We start from the raw sequence: 23,659 nt of genomic DNA on the forward strand, positions 1-23,659 counted from the left end.
AAACAAATAGGTCAGTCTATATAGTGAAATAAAGGTTTAAAATGCTCACCTCCACAAATGGCACCGTTAAATCGTGGGCAACCTTCGTCGTTACATTCACAGAACGTCCCGCTGTACGGTTGTTTACACTCGCACGTCCCACACTGACACTCCCCCCGGTTCATACACTCTACCGTCGAGTTGGCACTGTGGAGGAAAGCATTTCCAATGACCGTAACTAAGGATTTGCTTACAGAACATATACAGGACACACAGACACAAAATATATATTATTATCCATATGGTTAAAAATATCTTGGTACATATCAAAGTAATACGTCCCACTAGAACGTCAAGTGGGACGTAAAACTTCGACGGTACATGATGACGTCATCGACTGGCCGGCTAAAACCAAACGAGTTGAATGATATAAATTAAGTTCGACTATGGGTAATAAATAGGATATTAAACTCGCTACCATTTCCTATCATGTTTATGTCACTCGTAAAATAATTTACATTATCACTTGCTAAAGCTCGTAACAAGTGAACACCATTTCACTCGGGACATAAACATGATACGAAGTTGGACAAGTAGTGGATTAATAATTATAGTCATAAAAAACACAGATATCTTCGTGAAACCTTTTCCTTGAGAAACAAACTCATCCAGCTGCTAATAAAGCCTTTGACGTGCCCAAGGTATAAATAACCCGTAATGTTTACATTTGACATAGTTTTCTATTATCTGCTCTAACACACTCAGGGTTCGGAGTCGGTATCTGGATTAAAAATCCCATGCCTCGACTGCGATCCGAACCCAGTATCTACCAGCCTGTAGACCGATGGCCTAACCACTACGCCACCGAGGCCGGTTTTTAACACGTAATAGTTACACACCTTACTTTCGGTCGATTTAATTATCATACCACTATAATATTGCAAATTTGGCCAATAGAATGTAGTAAATAATGTAACACAAATAATGTGAACCAGGCGTCTTATTATCAACAAGAGCAATGGAATAACCTGTGATGTCCAAACAGAGGAAGGAAGGAAATGTTTTATTTAACGACGCACTCAACACATTTTATTTACGGTTATGTGGCGTTAAAGACCACGGTTAAGGAACACACAGATATTGAGAGAGGAAACCCGCTGTCGCCACTTCATGGGCTACTCTTTTCAATTAGCTGCAAGTGATGTCTTATATGCACTATCCGACAGACAGGATGGTACGTACCACGGCCTTTGTTACACAAGCTGTGGAACGAGAAATAGCCCAAAGGACCCACCAACGTGAATCGATCAAGGATCGATTACGCATCAGGCGAGCACTGCACCACTGAGTTACGTCACTATTTTAAAGGTGGTGTATTGATTGAAAACATATTTTATTGAATATATATATATATATATATATATATATATATATATATATATATATATAGGGTGGGTTTTTTCTTTACAAACGATTACTTTTATTGATTGATTATGCAAGTATGAACCGAAAAAAACGATGTGCACATTGTATGAGCCCGCGTAGAGGGTCATACAAAAGTGTGCACATCGTTTTTTCGGTTCATACTTGCATGAACTAAAAAATAACTGCGGTCAAATCGTATAATTAAATTTATATGCATACTTTAACAATACATAACTGAATTTATTTTGTTTAGCTTTAAATACGCCTGTAGTATTGTTTGTGTAAAGTTCATTGATATTTATGTCGCGTAAGAATGCGAACGTTCATTCACTATCATTTGAATCAGGTCGTTTAGTTATATTGGAAGGAATTGTCCTATTCGTGTTTAGTTTATATTTTATGAAAGTGAACGAAGAGAACGTGTTTAACATTTATGCTGCTGGTGGAACCGTTTAATTTTCGCCAACAGCTGTAGAACATCGCTTACAAGTAAGTTACAGAAGTGAAGTTTCCTACATGATTTCTTTGGCCACTGACCGAGTCTCATGTCATGATTAGCGAAGAGGTTGCGGTTTTGGGGTGTGTGTGGGTTTTTAAAAAAAATCAAAGCGTATATATCTACATGTCTACTCTGCTATAGCATTTTCCATTAATTTATCGTATACATTTTTTGTAGCTTTCACGTGTGTTTTCTTCAAAATATCTAAATATGATTGCCAGAATAATCCGGCTTGTTGCACAAAAGTAGTGCGAGTCAGTGTGTGTGGGGGGGGGGAGGGGGTAGTAGGCGTGGCTTAACGTTTTTCGGTTCATCGAGATATGAACGAAAAGAAGTAAGCACCTCTGGACCAATCAGATTGCCATAAAGTGTATAGACGCAAAGAAAATTTAATTATATATATATACAAAATCATTGGGCACAAGTTATCCAACATACGAGGCCCTTTCCTAATTACAAACATTAAATTTTACAACCATGGCGAATGCAGTTTTTAATAAATCAATCAATCAATCAATCAATAAAAGTAATCGTTTGTAAAAAAAAAAAAACCCACCTATTGATAAACTGAAAGAACAGAAAAGAAAATGAAATAATATGAAATATAACATGATAATTTAATAGAACGCAAACATCATATTTTGTGTATGAATTATTATTATTATTATTATTATTATTATTATCAAATACTAGTGCATCATATTTATCAGATAATTGTGTTTGTAGAAGTTATATTTCTACTTGAGTATTGATATATTCTTCGAAATATGTGAAATATTTTCGAGTTTCCGAACATTACTTTTAATATTAAAGCATTTATCAGTTGGAAGAACAAGCACTGGTGATGTTCAACAAATCGTGGTACATATTTAGATGGGTGCTTCTTGGAAAGGGAATAAATGGAAAATGTTGGAATTAATTGAGAATATCTAAATAAAGAGAGGCGTCAATGGCAAAAATAACTAAACTTAATCAAATAAACCAGAAAGGAAACTGTTTTATTTTATTTACAATTTAATTTTCATATATCCCACTGGAGTTAACTTCCAATTGTCCAGGGGCCTAATTCACTAAACTCTCGCAGTGCAATGCTAAAAGACGTGCAAAGAGGATGCTTTGTTGTCTAGCAGAGCCTAAGACATCTTTGTGAAGTAGGCCCAGGAATGTAAGTCCGGTCAGGACTTAGATAGCTAGAAGTCAGACCAGCTTGGACTTATATTCCTAGGTGAGTACAGGGGGCGGGGGTATAACACTATACGGACTTGTATTCTTAGGAAAGTCCGAATGGGGAGGGGGGAGTAGGGGGACAACACTATATGGACTGGTATTCCGTTTACACCGGTTGTACTGTACTGTACCTGGCAATACAGGCCTGGCGGTTTCCCCCACTGGTGACGTCCACTCTGCTGCACTCACACAGTGCCCCATAGCGGTCCGTGTTACATGAGCAGATCCCACACTCGAACGTTCCGTTACCCGAACTACATTTCGGACTGTTCCGCTCCTCGTATTTAAAGAAAGAACATAATCCGTCTATATTAAATACACATGTATATAAACATTGATAAATATTCATAAATATTCGTATATAAAAATGAAATGAAGATCGAAACACCACGCTATAACGTATACGTTATCGTTAAAACCAGATGGACGTCGGTGCCCAGATACTATCCAGCACCTGCCAGCCTAGTACGAGTGCTCTGCCGTTCGAGAGTTAGACGCACATTTTGGACGGCTATGGTCGATCTCTGCCGCTAGAGACAACTGTATAGTAAAAACACGGAAAGGCTGCTTGCCACACTGTAGGCAACGATTCCCGCTCTAATACAACAATAATCTTATGTTTGACATCGACACTGATTATTTTCGAGTTCACCGATAACAAATATTTCACATATTAACCACTAAGACACACACTACAGGAAGAAACCCGTCAGCACCTACGTATTTAACCTGAACGTTATTAAAAGGGGGTTTCTTCCTGTAGTGTCTTCTTGTCTGTCTGTCTGTCTGTCTATATTGGGGTTTGATAAAGGTCTATGGCCGAAACGTTAAAACAGGTTTGGTCATTATTTTAAAATACATTGTTACACTGTTATGGCGAGATCATCAATACATTTTTATGTGAATTAGACTGACGAATGAATCGAACGCTTATTGAAGAATACTGTTTCACGCGAATAACAATGTAGATGATCTATAGATTGTAAATAGTTAACAGGTTTTGTTTGCAAAAGAAAGAATGAAGACGAAGGACCTTTGCAAAGTTTATTTTGTTTAAGAACACCACTAGAACACACTGGTTTATTAATCATCTGTTACTGGATGTCAAACACTTGAAATTTGTCATGGGAAGTCTTAGATGGAAAACCAGAACATTTTTCCATTAGAAGCAAGAGATCGTTCATACTAATATTATATATATTATATTCACTTTCCCAGATAGGACAGCACATACCATGGACTTTAATACACCAGTCGTGGGGCACTAGTTACAACAGGAAGAAAACAACAGTCAGATAATTTGTCCACTGAGGTGGTTCGACCCTACGACGCAAGCACCTCAGTCGTGTGCTCTACAGTCTAATCTAGATCCTGCCCCAAGAGGGCGTTTGATGCCGCCATGAGTTATAAACTTACTTCCATATTTGGTTGCTCACACTCACACTCACACATAATGTCGATCTGGAGCGTGAGTTTCTCGGCCAGGCCTACTGGTTGTATGGTGACTGTCTTTCGTCTGTCAGACTTCTTCTCAGGACACGACGTGGTAGAGATCTCCACGTCAAAGGTTACCTAGGAAACAAGCACATTGACTTAATAAGCATTCTGAAAGTATTGCTAAAGAAATATAATATGTCCCTTACCGGGCTTAACACATTTTCATATCTCCTAATTTCAAGAGCCATAACTCTGTTTAAAACAGGATAAATCCCTATAAAAGTCAAACTTGATCTGTAACAGAACATGATAAAGCTATGCACACAATTTTAAGGATTTGTGAGAAAATAAAACGAAAAACTATATGTGTGTCAGACAGACAGCAGATAGACAGACAGACAGACGGACAGACAGACAGAAGGATGGATATGAAACCTATAGTCCCCTCCGGTTGGACAGGTAGGGGACTAATAATTATCGGCTGTTAGATGACACACATTTGGTATTGTGACATGTAGTACAATAGCAGCGCGGAATCTTGTATATGCACTTTCCTACAATCAGGACATCACACACCACATTCTTTGATACACCAGTCGTGGAGCACTAGTTGGGACGAGAAAAACCCAATTAAAGAATTGTTCCAAATTACTATTACACAAATAATTCCTTTTGTAAATATCCAAATACGGTTCAAGCCCTCTTTCTAGGACTGCATAATTGTAACACAGCTGTAGATGAAAAAGTTAACCTTTTTTTGTTTGTTTAACGACACCACTAGAACACATTGATTTATTAATCATAGGCTATTGGATGTTAAACATTCCGTAACGTTTTGACGTATAGTCGTAGAGAAGAAACCCTCTGCTTTGTCCCATTAGTAGATGGGAATCTTTTATGTGAACCATCCAACAGAAAAGACAGCACATACCACGGTCTTTAATATATCAGTCATGGTGCACTGGTTGGAACGAGAAACAGCCTGTTGATGAAGTGACCCTACGACCGCTCAAGTCCGAGTCGGAATCAATGAAACATCGAGGCAGGTGGATAACAGGTTTCCTCTTTTACTTGGCCAATGAGCGCAGTGTACTATTAATAATTACTTTATGTGTACATATATCATATGTATGTTAATTTGTTTGACATTTCATAATTAATTAATAAACAATAATAACTCGCATGTGTGGATATAGGTCGCGCACGTGTGCCAAGACATAACGAATTCATTTGATAGCCGGTTTTCCCAGATCAATTGTGTACTGTTTCCAAAAAGATATTTTGAGATTTAGCTGTTATTATTGCTGATATAATTTCTTTTCTTGTCTACGTATGATTTCTTCTTTTGATTTTGTTTTTAAAAAATAATTCACAGTAAACAAACATATCGTATACCGAAAACCGTCTGTTGACGCCTCTGCGCCTTTAATCCATGGTTGCAAGCATTGCTGCTAGTGACATTTGGTCTTAGAGGGGAACCTGTAGTTTTCTGAATAGTAGTTAATACGGGACGTAGACTGCGGGGAGAGGGTAGGGGTCCGAGCTGAGGCTAAACGCATTTATTACAGTGTAATATTGGGCTATTCGAGGAATATGTAAACAAAAGGATCCGCTAGGTTCATGTTCGACCACGCTACGCCCCTGCTAATAATATTTGATTTTAAGAAAAATCTAAACACATCATTTATCCAGACCTTTGATATGCTAACCATGAAACTGGTTGTTCTGTGAAAACATCTATAGACAAAAGTCCCTAACGAACCATAACATGTTAGACACCAAATTATCGTGGCTTAAACCGTACTGACCACACCAACTCTGAAGATGGATGGGCCAGAGTAGGTTTTGTTCTCCACTCAGTTGAAAGGTAGTTTAAATGTGCATTTGAATGAATATTTTGGATTTATTAACTTCGACAGTTCACAATAATGTAGCTCAAAATTCTCCATGGTGTTAGAAACTGTATTAATGCTACCACAGGTGATTACAAACATTGTAAACTGTAAATTATATAATATTATGACCTTATGTTTAATAACTGGCCATCCCAGTTTGCTCCCCTCCCCTAGTTACCAGTATTTTTACTCTTTTTTCTTCTTTTCTTTTTCTTTTCAATAACTGGTAGACCAGTAGAGCTCGTCGTATATAATAATAGGTGATAATTTTGCCAATTCAGTTTTCAAATTTTCGTTCGAGTGAGTTTTATGAATTGTATGTAATAATATTAAGTAAAAAAAACCCAAAACGGTTGGACATAATTTTGATTAGGACTGCATTACCTCTCCTCCTTGAGGACTGAGATTATCACAGGTGTTCGTCTTCGTCTTGCCCCTGTAACTAAAAATATATACAGCATGTACAATATCTGTCCCCACAGTAGTAGTGGGAATACTCTGTATATAGCATGTACAATATCTGTCCTCACAGTAGTAGTGGGAATACTCTGTATATAGCATGTACAATATCTGTCCCCACAGTAGTAGTGGGAATACTCTGTATATAGCATGTACAATATCTGTCCCCACAGTAGTAGTGGGACTACTCTGTATATAGCATGTACAATATCTGTCCCCACAGTAGTAGTGGGACTACTCTGTATATAGCATGTACAATATCTGTCCCCACAGTAGTAGTGGGACTACTCTGTATATAGCATGTACAATATCTGTCCCCACAGTACTAGTGGGAATACTCTGTATATAGCATGTACAATATCTGTCCCCACAGTAGTAGTGGGAATACTCTGTATATAGCATGTACAATATCTGTCCCCACAGTAGTGGTCGGAATACTCTGTATATAGCATGTACAATATCTGTCCCCACAGTAGTGGTGGGAATACTCTGTATATAGCATGTACAATATCTGTCCCCACAGTAGTGGTGGGAATACTCTGTATATAGCATGTACAATATCTGTCCCCACAGTAGTGGTGGGAATACTCTGTATATAGCATGTACAATATCTGTCCCCACAGTAGTGGTGGGAATACTCTGTATATAGCATGTACAATATCTGTCCCCACAGTAGTGGTGGGAATACTCTGTATATAGCATGTACAATATCTGTCCCCACAGTAGTGGTGGGACTACTCTGTATATAGCATGTACAATATCTGTCCCCACAGTAGTGGTGGGACTACTCTGTATATAGCATGTACAATATCTGTCCCCACAGTAGTGGTGGGACTACTCTGTATATAGCATGTACAATATCTGTCCCCACAGTAGTGGTGGGACTACTCTGTATATAGCATGTACAATATCTGTCCCCACAGTAGTGGTGGGACTACTCTGTATATAGCATGTACAATATCTGTCCCCACAGTAGTGGTGGGACTACTCTGTATATAGCATGTACAATATCTGTCCCCACAGTAGTGGTGGGACTACTCTGTATATAGCATGTACAATATCTGTCCCCACAGTAGTGGTGGGACTACTCTGTATATAGCATGTACAATATCTGTCCCCACAGTAGTGGTGGGACTACTCTGTATATAGCATGTACAATATCTGTCCCCACAGTAGTGGTGGGACTACTCTGTATATAGCATGTACAATATCTGTCCCCACAGTAGTGGTGGGACTACTCTGTATATAGCATGTACAATATCTGTCCCCACAGTAGTAGTGGGAATACTCTGTATATAGCATGTACAATATCTGTCCCCACAGTAGTAGTGGGAATACTCTGTATATAGCATGTACAATATCTGTCCCCACAGTAGTAGTGGGAATACTCTGTATATAGCATGTACAATATCTGTCCCCACAGTAGTGGTGGGAATACTCTGTATATAGCATGTACAATATCTGTCCCCACAGTAGTGGTGGGAATACTCTGTATATAGCATGTAAAATATCTGTCCCCACAGTAGTGGTGGGAATACTCTGTATATAGCATGTACAATATCTGTCCCCACAGTAGTGGTGGGACTACTCTGTATATAGCATGTACAATATCTGTCCCCACAGTAGTGGTGGGACTACTCTGTATATAGCATGTACAATATCTGTCCCCACAGTAGTGGTGGGCTACTCTGTATATAGCATGTACAATATCTGTCCCCACAGTAGTGGTGGGACTACTCTGTATATAGCATGTACAATATCTGTCCCCACAGTAGTGGTGGGACTACTCTGTATATAGCATGTACAATATCTGTCCCCACAGTAGTGGTGGGACTACTCTGTATATAGCATGTACAATATCTGTCCCCACAGTAGTGGTGGGACTACTCTGTATATAGCATGTACAATATCTGTCCCCACAGTAGTGGTGGGACTACTCTGTATATAGCATGTACAATATCTGTCCCCACAGTAGTGGTGGGACTACTCTGTATATAGCATGTACAATATCTGTCCCCACAGTAGTGGTGGGACTACTCTGTATATAGCATGTACAATATCTGTCCCCACAGTAGTGGTGGGACTACTCTGTATATAGCATGTACAATATCTGTCCCCACAGTAGTGGTGGGAATACTCTGTATATAGCATGTACAATATCTGTCCCCACAGTAGTGGTGGGACTACTCTGTATATAGCATGTACAATATCTGTCCCCACAGTAGTAGTGGGAATACTCTGTATATAGCATGTACAATATCTGTCCCCACAGTAGTAGTGGGAATACTCTGTATATAGCATGTACAATATCTGTCCCCACAGTAGTAGTGGGAATACTCTGTATATAGCATGTACAATATCTGTCCCCACAGTAGTAGTGGGAATACTCTGTATATAGCATGTACAATATCTGTCCCCACAGTAGTAGTGGGAATACTCTGTATATAGCATGTAAAATATCTGTCCCCACAGTAGTGGTGGGAATACTCTGTATATAGCATGTACAATATCTGTCCCCACAGTAGTGGTGGGACTACTCTGTATATAGCATGTACAATATCTGTCCCCACAGTAGTGGTGGGACTACTCTGTATATAGCATGTACAATATCTGTCCCCACAGTAGTGGTGGGAATACTCTGTATATAGCATGTACAATATCTGTCCCCACAGTAGTGGTGGGCTACTCTGTATATAGCATGTACAATATCTGTCCCCACAGTAGTGGTGGGACTACTCTGTATATAGCATGTACAATATCTGTCCCCACAGTAGTGGTGGGACTACTCTGTATATAGCATGTACAATATCTGTCCCCACAGTAGTGGTGGGACTACTCTGTATATAGCATGTACAATATCTGTCCCCACAGTAGTGGTGGGACTACTCTGTATATAGCATGTACAATATCTGTCCCCACAGTAGTGGTGGGACTACTCTGTATATAGCATGTACAATATCTGTCCCCACAGTAGTAGTGGGACTACTCTGTATATAGCATGTACAATATCTGTCCCCACAGTAGTAGTGGGACTACTCTGTATATAGCATGTACAATATCTGTCCCCACAGTAGTAGTGGGGAAATCATCATTAAATTATAGTATTTACTCATGGTGTCAAAATTACCAATTTATTATTTGCTCTCTCCATGGGTCAAGGAAACTTTCCGCCAAATTTAGTTGAAAATTGTCTAAAAGAGTAGTAGCTGTGAAAACAATTACAGTATTTCTGTATACAACTATATAGGGAACAAACATTAATGCAATTCACAACTTTTGACAAACCATCTAATGGCCTTTACATATATGATGACTATTCGGTCATAGCATTTCTGTAAGTAGAGAAGACATTTGGTTTTTTATTTGGTTTACCGGCCTCGGTGGCGTCGTGGCAGGCCATCGGTCTACAGGCTGGTAGGTACTGGGTTCGGATCTCAGTCGAGGCATGGGATTTTTAATCGAGATACCGACTCCAAACCCTGAGTATGTGCTCCGCAAGGCTCAATGGGTAGGTGTAAACCACTTGCACCGACCAGTGATCCCTAACTGGTTCAACAAAGGCCATGGTTTGTGCTATCCTGCCTGTGGGAAGCGCAAATAAAAGATCCCTTGCTGCCTGTCGTAAAAGAGTAGCCTATGTGGCGACAGCGGGTTTCCTCTAAAAACAGTGTCAGAATGACCATATGTTTGACGTCCAATAGTCGATGATAAGATAAAAAATCAATGTGCTCTAGCGGCGTCGTTAAATAAAACAAACTTTACTTTATTTGGCTTATTTTTTGCCTTTTAGGTCCCGCCTTTCATTCACTCGAGGGGTGGGTGGATACCAGAAAAACAAATTTATAAACATATTTTTCGATTTGTTCAAAAACGTATGTTTCCATGTGTTGAGGCTTGGCATTTATGGAAGAAGGAAGGAAATGGTTTATTTAACGACGCAGTCAACACATTTTATTTACGGTTATATGGCGTCGGACATATGGTTAAAGACCATACAGATATTAAGGGAGGAAACCCGCTGTCGCCACTTCGTGGACTACTCTTTTTTATTAGCAGCAACGGATCTTTTATATGCACCATCTCATAGACAGGATAACACATACCACGGCCTTTGATGTACCAGTCGTGGTGCACAGGCTGGAGCAAGAAATAGCCCAATGGGCCCACTGATAGGGAACGATCCCAAACCAACCGCGCATCAAGCGTTTTACCACTGGGTTACATCTCGCCCTTATGGAAGAAGAGAAGGTTAAAACAAATTGGTTTAGTTTTTCCCTTTTGGGCCCATTCGCATTCCCCCCTCCAACCCGCCCCAAGGGGGTGATGTTCAGAACGACCCAATTAACCTTTTGTTTCTCCATAGGTCAAGGTAGATACCCACCAAATGTAGTTGGAAATGGTCTAGTAAGTCAAGCATTTCTTTATATAATTGTAGTAAATTTCACACCCTCACATTAATAACAATCACAAATTAAAGGGGCATACCCTAGTTTCAACCCGTGAAAATTTACACTAAATTTAGTTAATCTACAAACTTGTAAAACATTTGGATAAAGTTACAGTTGAGTGAAACATGAGTCTGTCATGTTTGTCACTTTGAAATGGTGAAATACACTCTAAAAATAGACTAAAACTCGACTCCATAACTGTTACTTCTCAAACGCAAGTGCGTTTTTAAAAATATGAGAAATGCATTTTTTTATATTAAAAACACCAGGATGACCAAAAACACTTCGAATGTACGAAAATTGATAATCTAAACAATAGAATATAAGTAAAGTATGATTTAAGTTATCAAAAACAGTTATAACAGTCAAAAATAAGCGTTAGTGTTTAAAAACTAGGGCATGTCCCTTTAAATAAACCCCCTATTGATCTTTAAATATCAACACTACTAGGCTATAGCATTTCTGGAAATAAAGAAATTGGGTTCTTAAATTGGTTTAATTTTCCCCTTTTAGGTACCAGCTCTGGGGTGAGTGGCTCAGAATGACCTAATTCATAAACTCATGTTTCTATATGCCAAGAAAGCTTGTACCGAATTTTGTTGGAATTGATTAAGTCGTTTTGAAGATGAAATCGAAGAAATAACAGTTTAAATACATTTCTTTATATACCTATAAAAAAACTCCACCCTCTCCCCAGGGACAAACAGGGGGCTCTTTGGTTATAGCATTTCGGAAAGAAGAGAAGAAGATTTTGTTTTAATTGGCGTAATTTCCCCCTTTTTGGGCCCCGTTCTCGGGTCCCTTGGGGGTGGGGTAATATGACCATATTCGCCTGTTTGCTTTTCTCTGTGTGCCAAGGAAGCTTCCCACAAAATGTGGTTGCAGTTGGTCAAGTAGTTTTAGAGTAGATGTCGAAAGTGTGAACAGTTTACGCATGATAAAACGCATGACGGACAATGGACGGCGCACAACGACGGGCGAAAACAGACACCAATACTTCGGTTGAGGTGACTTAACAACGTAGAGCAATGAGAGGTTCACAGTTGGGGCTCCAAGTGGGGTAACAGGCTCCAAAACCGTCACTTACTCACTGCCGGTTCCTATGGGCATGCATTGGTTGAACTGGAAAGACCCTCAGTTGGTCGCGATCTACTGAATGGGTAAAGACCTCTTATATTGGTAGATATTAAATACACTTACTCTTTGAAATCAAATTGGTCGACTTACTGAATGGGTACAAAACTGAGAACCTCTTATATTGGTAGATATTAAATGTACTTACTACGTGCACTCAGATCGTAGAACAATATTGATGCCTTCTGATCCATTGACTTTCAGTTCAACTTTAGAAATAATTTTCTGAAACACACGTGTACAAACATTTACAGATATATGCGGTATGTTACGTATACCTAATATGATTAATTTTCTTTCACAAGTATAAAATGTCATGTTATTGTGTTAAGACACAGGTGACAAATGGGATATCTGTTAAAATAGAGTTCATGTAAAACTGTTAAAGTTTGTTTTGTTTAACGACACCACTAGAACACATTAATGTATTAATCTCGGCTATTGGCTGACAAACATTTGCTAATTTTGACATATCGTCTTAGCCCCCAAGTACTGTAGCAAAACCTCAAATTCGGGTAAAAATTATACAGATAGTCGGGCAAAATGTGCTACCCTGAGACCTTTTTACCATGTATTTCCATCATTCTACCCTGAAAATTAGTTGTAATCCATGCAAGAATGCGAAGTGATCCGTTTGCAACTCTGTATAGCTGTTTGTAGAATTTGGTAGTAATGTTAATATGAATAAACGTTGTTATTTAGATTCGGGCATTTTCGTTTGATTCGGGCATTTTCGTTTAATTCGGGCAAAAGCCAGTCTGCCCCACTACCAAACTGGGAGTCCGTACGCATATGGCCATAAGCCGGTCGCTTCACACGATAATAACATTTTGTGATCCCGATTCTGATCTCGACAGCTTTCCCTATCTCTATCCTGATCCACATCCATACTCATATCCTGATTCCTATTCCAATGAATACTGATATCATTGTGATGATTCTGATCTCGACGACATTCCCTATCTCTATCCTGATCCACATCCATACTCATATCCTGATTCCTATTCCACTGCATGCTGATATCATTGTGATGATTCTGATCTCGACAACATTCCCTATCTCTATCCTGATCCACATCCATACACATACCCTGATTCCTATTCCAATGAATACTGATATCATTGTGATGATTCTGATCTCGACAACATTCCCTATCTCTATCCTGATCCACATCCATACTCATATCCTGATTCCTATTCCACTGCATGCTGATATCATTGTGATGATTCTGATCTCGACAACATTCCCTATCTCTATCCTGATCCACATCCATACACATACCCTGATTCCTATTCCAATGAATACTGATATCATTGTGATGATTCGGATCATCATCGGCCTCGGTGATGTAGTCGTTAAGCCACCGGACTGAATATATACAGTTAATTATGTCTGTTGTAATAAATTAATTTAACAGTGGTACACTGCATCATTCAGTAGCTTGGAGAAATATCCCAAGTATGATTTATTAGCGCTACGTTTCCCATTCCCATCAGTCATAGTGGTGTGAAACAACACACAGAGCTATCGATATGTTTCGATAGTCAATGTCTCGATAGCAATACATCGATAATTAATTCAACTATCGATAACTATCACAATTGTTTTCTCGACTATCGATAGTTTCGATAGTATGCCTTGTGAAATATTGTCTACGACCAAAGCATGATTTCGCTACCTACAAATAATTAAGTACAAACATAAACACAGATGTGGCAGAAATATTATTTCGATAATTCGCGGATTTAAGAAGGAAGGAAATGTTTTATTTAACGACACATTATATGTACGGTTATATGGCGTCGGGCATATCGTTAACAATCACACAGATATTGAGAGAGGAAACTCGCTGTCGCCACTTCACGGGTCACGGATTCAGAGAAAACGGATAAGAAAAAAAAAGTACGTATGGAATTTGGAAACGTAACTAGTTTAATAGTTAGTTTAATAATTCATTCACTATTACCTCATATTCTGTTTTCTTTTAATAATTCATTAACTATTATATTCCTCATATTCTGTTTTCTTTTAATAATTCATTCACTATTACCTCATATTCTGTTTTCACCAGCTTGACGATATTGGACGAATCTTTGTTGAGTTTAACCACGCTAGAGCCTCGCATTCGCTGGCTCAGTTCCTTGTAAGCTTCATCCACGCTTCGATGACTCCCATCAGGAATTGCAAATATGGTGAGGACGTTCTTCGAGCCTACCATCTGCGAAATCTGCCCCACAGACGGGTAATCCTGCCAACAAGTTTAAAGTTTGTTTTCTTCAACCACTAGAGCACATCGATTAATTAAGCATAGGCTATTGGAAGGAAGGAAGGAAGGAAATGTTTTATTTAACGATGCACTCAACACATTTTATGTACAGTTATATGGCGTCGGATATATGGTTAAGGACCACACAGATACTGAATGAGGAAACCCGCTGTCGCTACTTCAGGGGCTACTCTTTTTTTATTAGCAGTAAGGGATCTTTTATATGCATCATCCCACAGACAGGATATTACATACCACGGTCTTTGTTACACCAGCTGTGGAGTACTGGCTGGAACAAGAAATAGTCCCATGGGCTCATCGAAGAGAATCGATCCTAGATCGATCGCGCACCAGGCGATCGCTGTATCACTGAGCTACATCCAGCCCCCGGTTATTGGATGCCAATGCCAACGAAGACCAGCGATTAAACTAGTTTACACATACGTAGGAGATGATACTTTACTAAGAGATCTGAGGGTCGAGTGGAATTGGCTCTCACAACCGGCCTCGGTGGTGTCGTGCTTCAGCCATCGGACATAAGGCTGGTAGGTACAGGGTTCGCAGTCCGGTACCGGCTCCCACCCAGAGCAAGCTTTAACGACTCGATGGGTAGGTGTAAGACCACTACACTCTCTTCTCTCCTTCTCTCTCACTAACTGTTAACCACTAACAACGAACCCACTGTCCTCGACAGACGGCCCAGATAGCTGAGGTGTGTGCCCTGGACAGTGTGCTTGAACCTTAATTGGATATAAGCACGAAAATAAGTTGAAATGAAATTAAATGAAATGCTCTCAAATATTTTACGGTGCTCTCACAAGGACTATATGTTTCATACCAAAACACAAAAAAAAGTTATATTAATATAGATAACACTTAACCTACTTCAAACAACTGAAAACAAATACACATATATCCAACAACCCCACCCCACCCCACCCACACCACGACACCACTAGAGCACATTGATTTATTAATCATCGGCTATTGGATGTCAAACATTTTGGTAATTTTGACATATAGTCTTGAAAAGTAAACCCGCTACATCTGCCCATTAGTAGCAAGGAATTTTTAATATGTACCATATTTCACAGACATGATAGCAAATACCACGACCTTTGATATACCAGTCGTGGTGCACTGGCTGGATCGAAAAATAGCTCAATGGGCCCACCGACGGGGATCGATGCCAAACCAACCGCGCATCAAGCGATCGCGTTTCTATTGGGCTATGTCCCGACCCTCAAGTATACAATGAGGTGGGAGAAATTTATCATAATTATTTTTCTTCGAGTGTGTGAACCCTCTTAAAACAATCTTAGATTGTGTAAATAAAAAAAGGACGATTGTTGTTTCGGGGTGGGATTTTGTGTTGTTTTTGTTGTTGTTGTTGTTGTTGTTGTTGTTGTTTCGTTGGGGTTGTTTGTGTGCTTTTTGTGTTTGGTTTTTCTTTTTCTTTTCTTTTGTCTCTTTTTTTTTGGGGGGGGGGGGTTGGGGGGGGGACGAATGAACTGGTACCAGGTAGAGTTCCGCTGTATTAAAACCAGTCCCATTCACGTGGCACTTGCAGTCGTTGGGTATCACAATCCCCGCCAACTGAAACAAAGACATTAAAATGGTTCTGAGCCAATTGCAGAATTCTTAAAATGGCAGACAAAGCATGAACAGAATATAGTACTAGACATTCTATACAGAATCAGCTAAAATCACAAACCGAGAAACGTCCAAGTATTACGGATTGCCCTAAAGTATTTCAGAAGTAGATTCTAAAAATTAGAACAGAAGCAGTATTGCCTAACATAATTAGAAATGTGAATATTGAAACGCGGACGGCATCCCTTGTGGCATACAGCTTTGTTTGGATGTTATTGTCGTTTTTGAATCACTATGCTGTCCGAGTTATTCAATGTTTTGATAGACAAGGACATCTACAAAAGCTGCAAGACACCATTGGCGTTCATATGAGGTAGGCTAAAGGTCCTTCTTACTGCCGCAACAACTTACTATCAAGATAATGAAACATCGAATGTTTTGGGCTAGTCCAGACAGTATCTTTATCTAATCACCGGCATCGGTGGTGTCGTTGTTAAGCCATCGGCTGGTAGGTACAGGGTTCGTAGCTCGGTACCGGCTCCCACCCAGAGAGAGTTTTAACGACTCAGTGGGTAGGAGTAAGACCACTACATCCTCTTCTATCTCACCAACCACTAACAATTAACCCACCATCCTGGACAGACAGCCCAGATAGCTAAGGTGTGTGCCCAGGACAGTGTGTTTGAATCTTAATGGAATATAAGCACGAAAATAATTTGAAATGAAATGAAATTATCTAATCATGTTTGGGCCAGTCAATTATTAAGAGAAACATTATTATGTATACCAGTATTGCATCCATTACTTATATTATAACAGTCTTATATCCAATTGTTTCACCACTGCGACATCTTGAACAGTCTAGAGTGTTATGGTGGTCCATTGGCTACTCCTGAAATAAACAAATACGTCCGTCTGTTTGCCTGTATGTGTGTAGGAAGGTCAGCAGGCACTTACGTACGTACGTACAAAGAACACGAGTTGTAATGTTTTACTTACACGACCGTCACCAGCCGTATGGAATGTCGTGTCTGATGCATATATCAACAGTCGTCGACCTACTTCTCGCCAGCCAACTTCAGACTACAAACAAATACAAAATGTCATTGTTTAATACTGTTATGGCTCAAGTTTTCCCTAGCCCTACATTGTTTATCATTATTCTAATAACTAGGGATATTTGGGAACAACACTATTGTTGAGAGAGAGAGAGAGAGAGAGAGAGAGAGAGAGAGAGAGAGAGAGAGAGAGAGAGAGAGAGAGAGAGAGAGAGAGAGAGACTCACTCTCACCGAATAGGCTCCTCCAGCATGGGATATTTTGTGTGTATTTCCCCATAGAAAGGACATCACATAACAACTGCCTTCGATTGATTAATTATTGTGTATTGGTTAAGATTACGGGGAATTTCGGGTCAGCCAAATGCACTCCATCCTACAATCTATCGAAAATCAGGCGACTGCTCTTTCACCGAGGTGTTATAAAGATGACATTATTGATATGTTTACGCTTAAACCCACTGCATAGGGTGTATACTACCAAATCAAAATCCCACAGACGACAATAGTAACATATGTGGCTAAAACTCCTACCTGCAGCGTATTAATCGACATAAACGCCACGGATATAAATACTACCACCCCTCACCTTTAAAATTAATCAGATAAAATTGGGGGTCAAGCTGCTCAATTCTGAGATAACTGGTAGCGTCTATGACTGTCCTAGTTCCGCACAAAATTTAAGTACTTTTTTTGTTTACAGGTACACCATACATGTTTCAAGCACAAGGCTACTTGACACAGTGGTACTAGATGAAATAAAATTGCATATATTTTTTACCCAGATGAAACTGTTTTGTTTTACAACCAACACACTCACATTTATCACCAATTACAGGACGTGTGGTGTTAACTTCTCTATCAAAAGTTCAGTGCACCTCGAACTTTGACCCAGCCGGAAGTTATTTGCTTTAGTACTACCTGTAATGATTGGTTCTGAAATGGGGTAATAATGCATGGATTTTGTGGAAACTTCAAAGTTGGCGACAGGAGTAAACACGTAGTTGAGAAGATCCGTTTGTGCGTCAGAATTCAGAATGACGTCTTACATCTTTCTTTTACACCAAGATACTGTTGTATTGGTATTGGTTGAAATCTGCCTGGTGGAACTTACAAACAAGTCGAAAACGTCTCAGCCAATTCGCCATTCTCTATTATGGTTCGACCAGAAAACAACTCTTGGTTAGATCCATGAGAGGATCATATATATTAAGTTTTGTTGAAATCTGCCTGGTAGAACTTAAGAAGAAGAAGAAGAAGAAGAAGAAGAAGAAGAAAAAAAAAAAAAAAAAAAAAAAAAAGTTGGCAATATCAGCAAATCAGAAGCCAGGACAGTCACCTTGGATTTTGAAACGGCCCGAAAAATAACAACACTTATTCAGGGTCGTGAGACGATGATTTGGACTAAATTTGAAACCTGCCTGGTGGAAGTGGAAAATGTGAAAAGTTGACGGACGACGTGTGCCGGACGTCGCGCAATCGCATAAGCTCCCATGACCCTAAAGGCCAGGTGAGCTAATAAATGTGTCTAATGGTTATGAACCTCACAAGCCACCGCCTGCATGATGGCGTCCAAGCCTCCCTCGGGGACATCCATGTTACCAGTGACGTTGGATCCCTCGATAGCTTTCTGAAAGTGTAGCAATGTTGATCATTAACCACATGGTTTAGCGTTGGACACAACACTGCATGTATCAATAGGTTTTTAATCAACAATCTCAGGACAATGTCAGGGGATAGGTTAAACACGGACATTTGAGGCTACCTAGCCCACAATACATAGACAAACTAAGTTTAGTGGGGTTTTGTGGGGTTTTTAATTTTTTATGTGTTTTTTATTTTGTATCTCAGATGGGTGCAAACACCTTCATGATTTTCTGTAGAGCACTTGCTATTAGGGTTATGATTTTATGAGAATATAAATGTGTGAAATTTCATAGGTTTGCAGTCTAATTTACATTCTTACAAACTTCAATGACTTGAGAATTTACAACAGCATGGTATAGACAGTAAGTGGAAGACAGCAATACACTGTGTAATCCCTAGAAATGCATTTACCAAGGACGAACAAGACTGACCAAATATTGCCTGTATTATATTAATTTGAACAAATTAGATTACTTTCCGTAAAAATAAATACTAATTGAGTTGTCCTTTCCTGAACATGCCATTTCGAACCAATTTGGAAGGCAGGGCAGCCGACACATTATGCATCAAAAGATTGCTCCATGTATCTGAATAAACGGATACAATGTTCAGTCTCCAACAACATGAATTCTACGTTCTGGATAAACTTCATTAGGAGCAAATTCCATACAAAAATTGTTAATCAGTACTCTTATGTTCTCGTAATATCATTTTGATTGTCAAAGTTATGATAAAACGAAACACTTTAAAGAGGTTTTCAAGCAACCTCTTCATATTACATTGATTATTAAACCTATGATAAAACAAAACACTTTAAAGAGGTTTTAAAGCAACATCCTCATAAAGAACACAGTTAACATAAATAATATAACTTACGATAAAACTATTCAGATCAGTCGTCAGTGGCAATCTGTGTCTGTAACCAAATGGCGGGGCGCATGTTTTTCCTGGTAATAAATATAATATTATTATCATCATCATCATTATCATCACCATCATCATCACCATCACCATCATCGTTATCATCATCATCGTCATCATCATCATCATCATCATCATCATCGTTATCATCATAATCATAAATAACAAAAACAAAATCATTTTGATCATCATTATCATCATCATCATCATCATCATCATTATAAAAAAGATATTTCACGTGCCTATTTCCAATTTTGGTTCAAGCATGTTGTCCTGGGGCGCAGTACAGCTGCCTATCCAGGGCAGAAATGGGGTTGGGGGAAATTAGCTATGGCTTTAACTAGGTAATTAGCTATCTACAGTGGGTGACTTTTTCATGAATATAAGTTTATGGTCCTGGGCCTGTATTTTCGAAGCAATCTTAGCCTACGAAATCGTAAAATCATCGTAAGCTGTGACGTCACTATGGCGTGTGCTGTAAGGACGTCACACTCTACGATGGTTTTACGATTTCGTAGCGCTAAGATAGCTTCGAAAATATGGGCCCTGGTTCTAATGTTTGAAATAGTTTGGACGACAATTTTGACGATCTCCTAAAGCGAAAATGGCAGCAGACACGAAGACCAATTTTGATGCCACGACCTAAAGAAAAATAAGTACTTGCCCTTTCATGGACCTATGGGTTAGGGTTTTGTGCTGTCCTTTGGTTTTTATTCCTAATATAATAACGTTGACGATACCTGAAACGTACCAGGGTAATACCGACTAATGGCTGACGAATTAGATATATATATATATATATATATATATATATATATATATATATATATATATATATGTATGGCATTTTATTTAGCTTCGTATTTAATCAGGTTTATATAGTTTATCGTAATTGGACTTAATATCCATTTTTATGGCTACTATTTTTTAAATTACATTATTTTATTTTTAAAAAGGATCAGATGCATTGATAATCAATGAAGACACTAATTTCAATAATTAAAACGTAATTATTAATAAAGGAGACAATTGTATCATCAGTTTGTTCACACAAATATAAATATGATTTCTATACTTTCACTGTAACTGAATTACAGTGAAAAAATGCCTTTTCACCGAATATCAATTTTATGGTTTCTATAGATCTATATATTTCATAGCTATGTATATAATATATAATATATGCTTGGTAAACCTTAACATCAGCAAACGAAACGAAAATGAATAACTCACCAACCAGAATACATGGGTTTTGAAGCCTGCAAGACAAACATGAATAAACATTTAGTGTGTATCTAATTTAGTTGTGTACCGCACAGATTTAATACATTCATATATGTGTGTGTACACAAGTGTGTGTGTCTCCCTGCGTGTTCTGTTAACTCACCGTGGTGCAGGGGTGTAACATTCTCTTTGAGTTTTGAGTAAAATTCAGTGTCCGTAAAATTCTGTGATATTTGTGTTTTTGCACAGTTCTTTACACTGTTTTTGTTTAAGTCTTGAATTTTTATATTGATGTTGATCATCACTTTATTTATTTGCATTACCATAGTTTGACGCCCAATAGCCGATGTATTGTTCGTGCTGGGGTGTCGTTAAACATTCAGTCATTCATTCATTCTATGTCCCTATCTCTGTTTGTCTCTCTGCCTGTCTCTATCTACCCCCACCTCTCTCTCTCTCTCTCTCTCTCTCTCTCTCTCTCTCTCTCTCTCTCTCTCTCTCTCTCTCTCTCTCTCTCTCTCCTCCTCTCTCTCTCTCTCTCTCTCTCTCTCTCTCTCTCTCTCCTCCTCTCTCTCTCTCTCTCTCTCTGTGTGTGTGTGTGTGTGTGTGTGTGTGTGTGTGAATATGTGTGCGTGTATGTATGTGCACGTGTGTATGTGTGTGTGTGTGTGTGTGTGTGTGTGTGTGTGTGTTTACATGTATATTACATATGGTGTGTGTATATGTATGATAATGTGTAAGTGTCACTATGTGCACGTACTAGTTGTTTTTTTCTGTGTGTTGTATTTAAACAGACTAATTAAACACCATTGACAGTGCAGCGGTGCAATGGTCGCCCTTCTATACATTGATCAGCTAAGAGGAATGTCATTGTATGTAATATGTTTTTGTTTTGGTACTTCTTGTCAATAATATTCCTATTTCTTTCCCTAATTCTTTATCTACAATTAATACAATTCACAAGCACAACAACAACAGGCTTTCATCTTCATAATGACCAACTTGTCTGACTTCTGTATGAAGGAATAAAACACGAGTTTCACACTACACAATGGGTAATGACACAGACGCTTTCAAAGCATCGGTCGGGCTTTTCAATGTTAGGGTGAGACCTTGGAGTGATCGCATTCGATCGAAATTTAACTTTGATCGTTGGTAAATGTTCGATGAATTGATGGAATTCAATACCTGTTGTTCTCCATATCCATGTCGACAGCACTCGTCTTTACATACGTGTAGCTCCGATGTAACAAAAAACAAACCCTTCTTTTAAGGGAGCGGGGCGTATCCCATTGGTAAAGCGCAACACCTGATGCCCGGTCGGTCTAGGATCGATCTTCGTCGGTGGGCCCATTGGGTTATTTCTTGTTCCAGCCAATGTACCACGACTGGTATGTCAAAGGCCGTGGTATGTGCTATCCTGTCTGTGGGATGGTGTGTATAAAAGATCCCTTGCTACAAATGGAAAATGTAGCGGGTTTCCTCCCTATGGCTCTGTTAAAATGGCCATGTTTGACATCCAATAGCCGATGATTAATAAATCAATGTGATCTAGTGGTGTCGTTAAAAAAAATATATTCTTCTTTTAATTCTATTGTGCAAGCTGCGGGCGATTAGGTGCAACGGGTTCGAGTTCCAGTAACGACCTGAGACAATTTATGAGGTCACAAAGGATTATGTGGACTGCTTAATATTATACCTATGTAGGCGAAACTGCATGTTTGACATATCCAGTAGACTTCCAATTGGAAGCCAAACCACGCACTTTTAAATCCGACAACATAAGCACTGCGCCGTCAAGCCTTGTCTAAGGAGTATGCACTAACATAATTACTTCCAGCCAGTGTACCACGAATGGTGGTATGTGCTATCATGTCTGTGGAATGGTCCATATAAAAGATCCCTGGAAAAATGTAGCGGGTTTCATCTCTAAGACTATAATGTCTAAATTGACAAATGTTTGACATCCAATAGCCGATGATTAATAAATTAGTGTGCTCTAGTGGTGTCGACGAACTTCTTTTTTATAATCTAGTTGATGTTCAAGCACACTAAACACTTCAGATATCTATGCCGTCCATTCACGACAGAGTGTACCAGTTATTAGTGAGCGAGTATTAATAAATCAATGTGCTCTCTGCCTGTCTCTATCTGCCTCTATATACTGTTGTGGTGTCGTTAAACAAAACCAAAAAAAGTAACATAAGTACTCACGCTGCCGGCACTGTGCTCGTAAAGGGCATTATCACCTTGTCTTGGAAGTAACCGAAACCCATTTGGTAGTTGTAGGAGATCTTCTTAATCGCCAATGCTGAAATTGAGTTTCAGTACTACTATAATCTTAATTTATCGAAGGTGCTATATAGTCAATAATAATAATAATGTGTCATTTATTGAAGGCGCTACGTGGTCAAATAATAATAACGCGTAATTTATAGAAGGTGATAT

The 23,659-nt window shown here is 39.0% G+C and overlaps 1 protein-coding gene across 1 annotated transcript in view; it reads right to left on the minus strand.

Annotated features, from left to right (window-relative positions):
* The window catches only part of LOC121381192 (integrin beta-PS-like), a 69,261-nt gene that overhangs the window by 11,193 nt on the left and 34,409 nt on the right, over window positions 1-23,659 (minus strand). The window contains exons 6-17 of the mRNA XM_041510381.1: window positions 23,426-23,522; window positions 21,221-21,246; window positions 19,943-20,013; window positions 18,963-19,049; window positions 17,362-17,445; window positions 16,288-16,365; window positions 14,554-14,751; window positions 12,652-12,728; window positions 6,847-6,904; window positions 4,547-4,702; window positions 3,262-3,407; window positions 50-186 (exon numbers count right to left, since the gene is read on the minus strand). Coding sequence (XP_041366315.1) covers window positions 50-186; window positions 3,262-3,407; window positions 4,547-4,702; window positions 6,847-6,904; window positions 12,652-12,728; window positions 14,554-14,751; window positions 16,288-16,365; window positions 17,362-17,445; window positions 18,963-19,049; window positions 19,943-20,013; window positions 21,221-21,246; window positions 23,426-23,522 — 1,215 coding nt within the window. The remainder of the gene's footprint in view (window positions 1-49; window positions 187-3,261; window positions 3,408-4,546; window positions 4,703-6,846; window positions 6,905-12,651; window positions 12,729-14,553; window positions 14,752-16,287; window positions 16,366-17,361; window positions 17,446-18,962; window positions 19,050-19,942; window positions 20,014-21,220; window positions 21,247-23,425; window positions 23,523-23,659) is intronic.

This window comes from Gigantopelta aegis, chromosome 9 (assembly GCF_016097555.1).
Source record: "Gigantopelta aegis isolate Gae_Host chromosome 9, Gae_host_genome, whole genome shotgun sequence".
In the NCBI taxonomy this organism is placed as follows: Eukaryota; Metazoa; Mollusca; class Gastropoda; order Neomphalida; family Peltospiridae; genus Gigantopelta; species Gigantopelta aegis.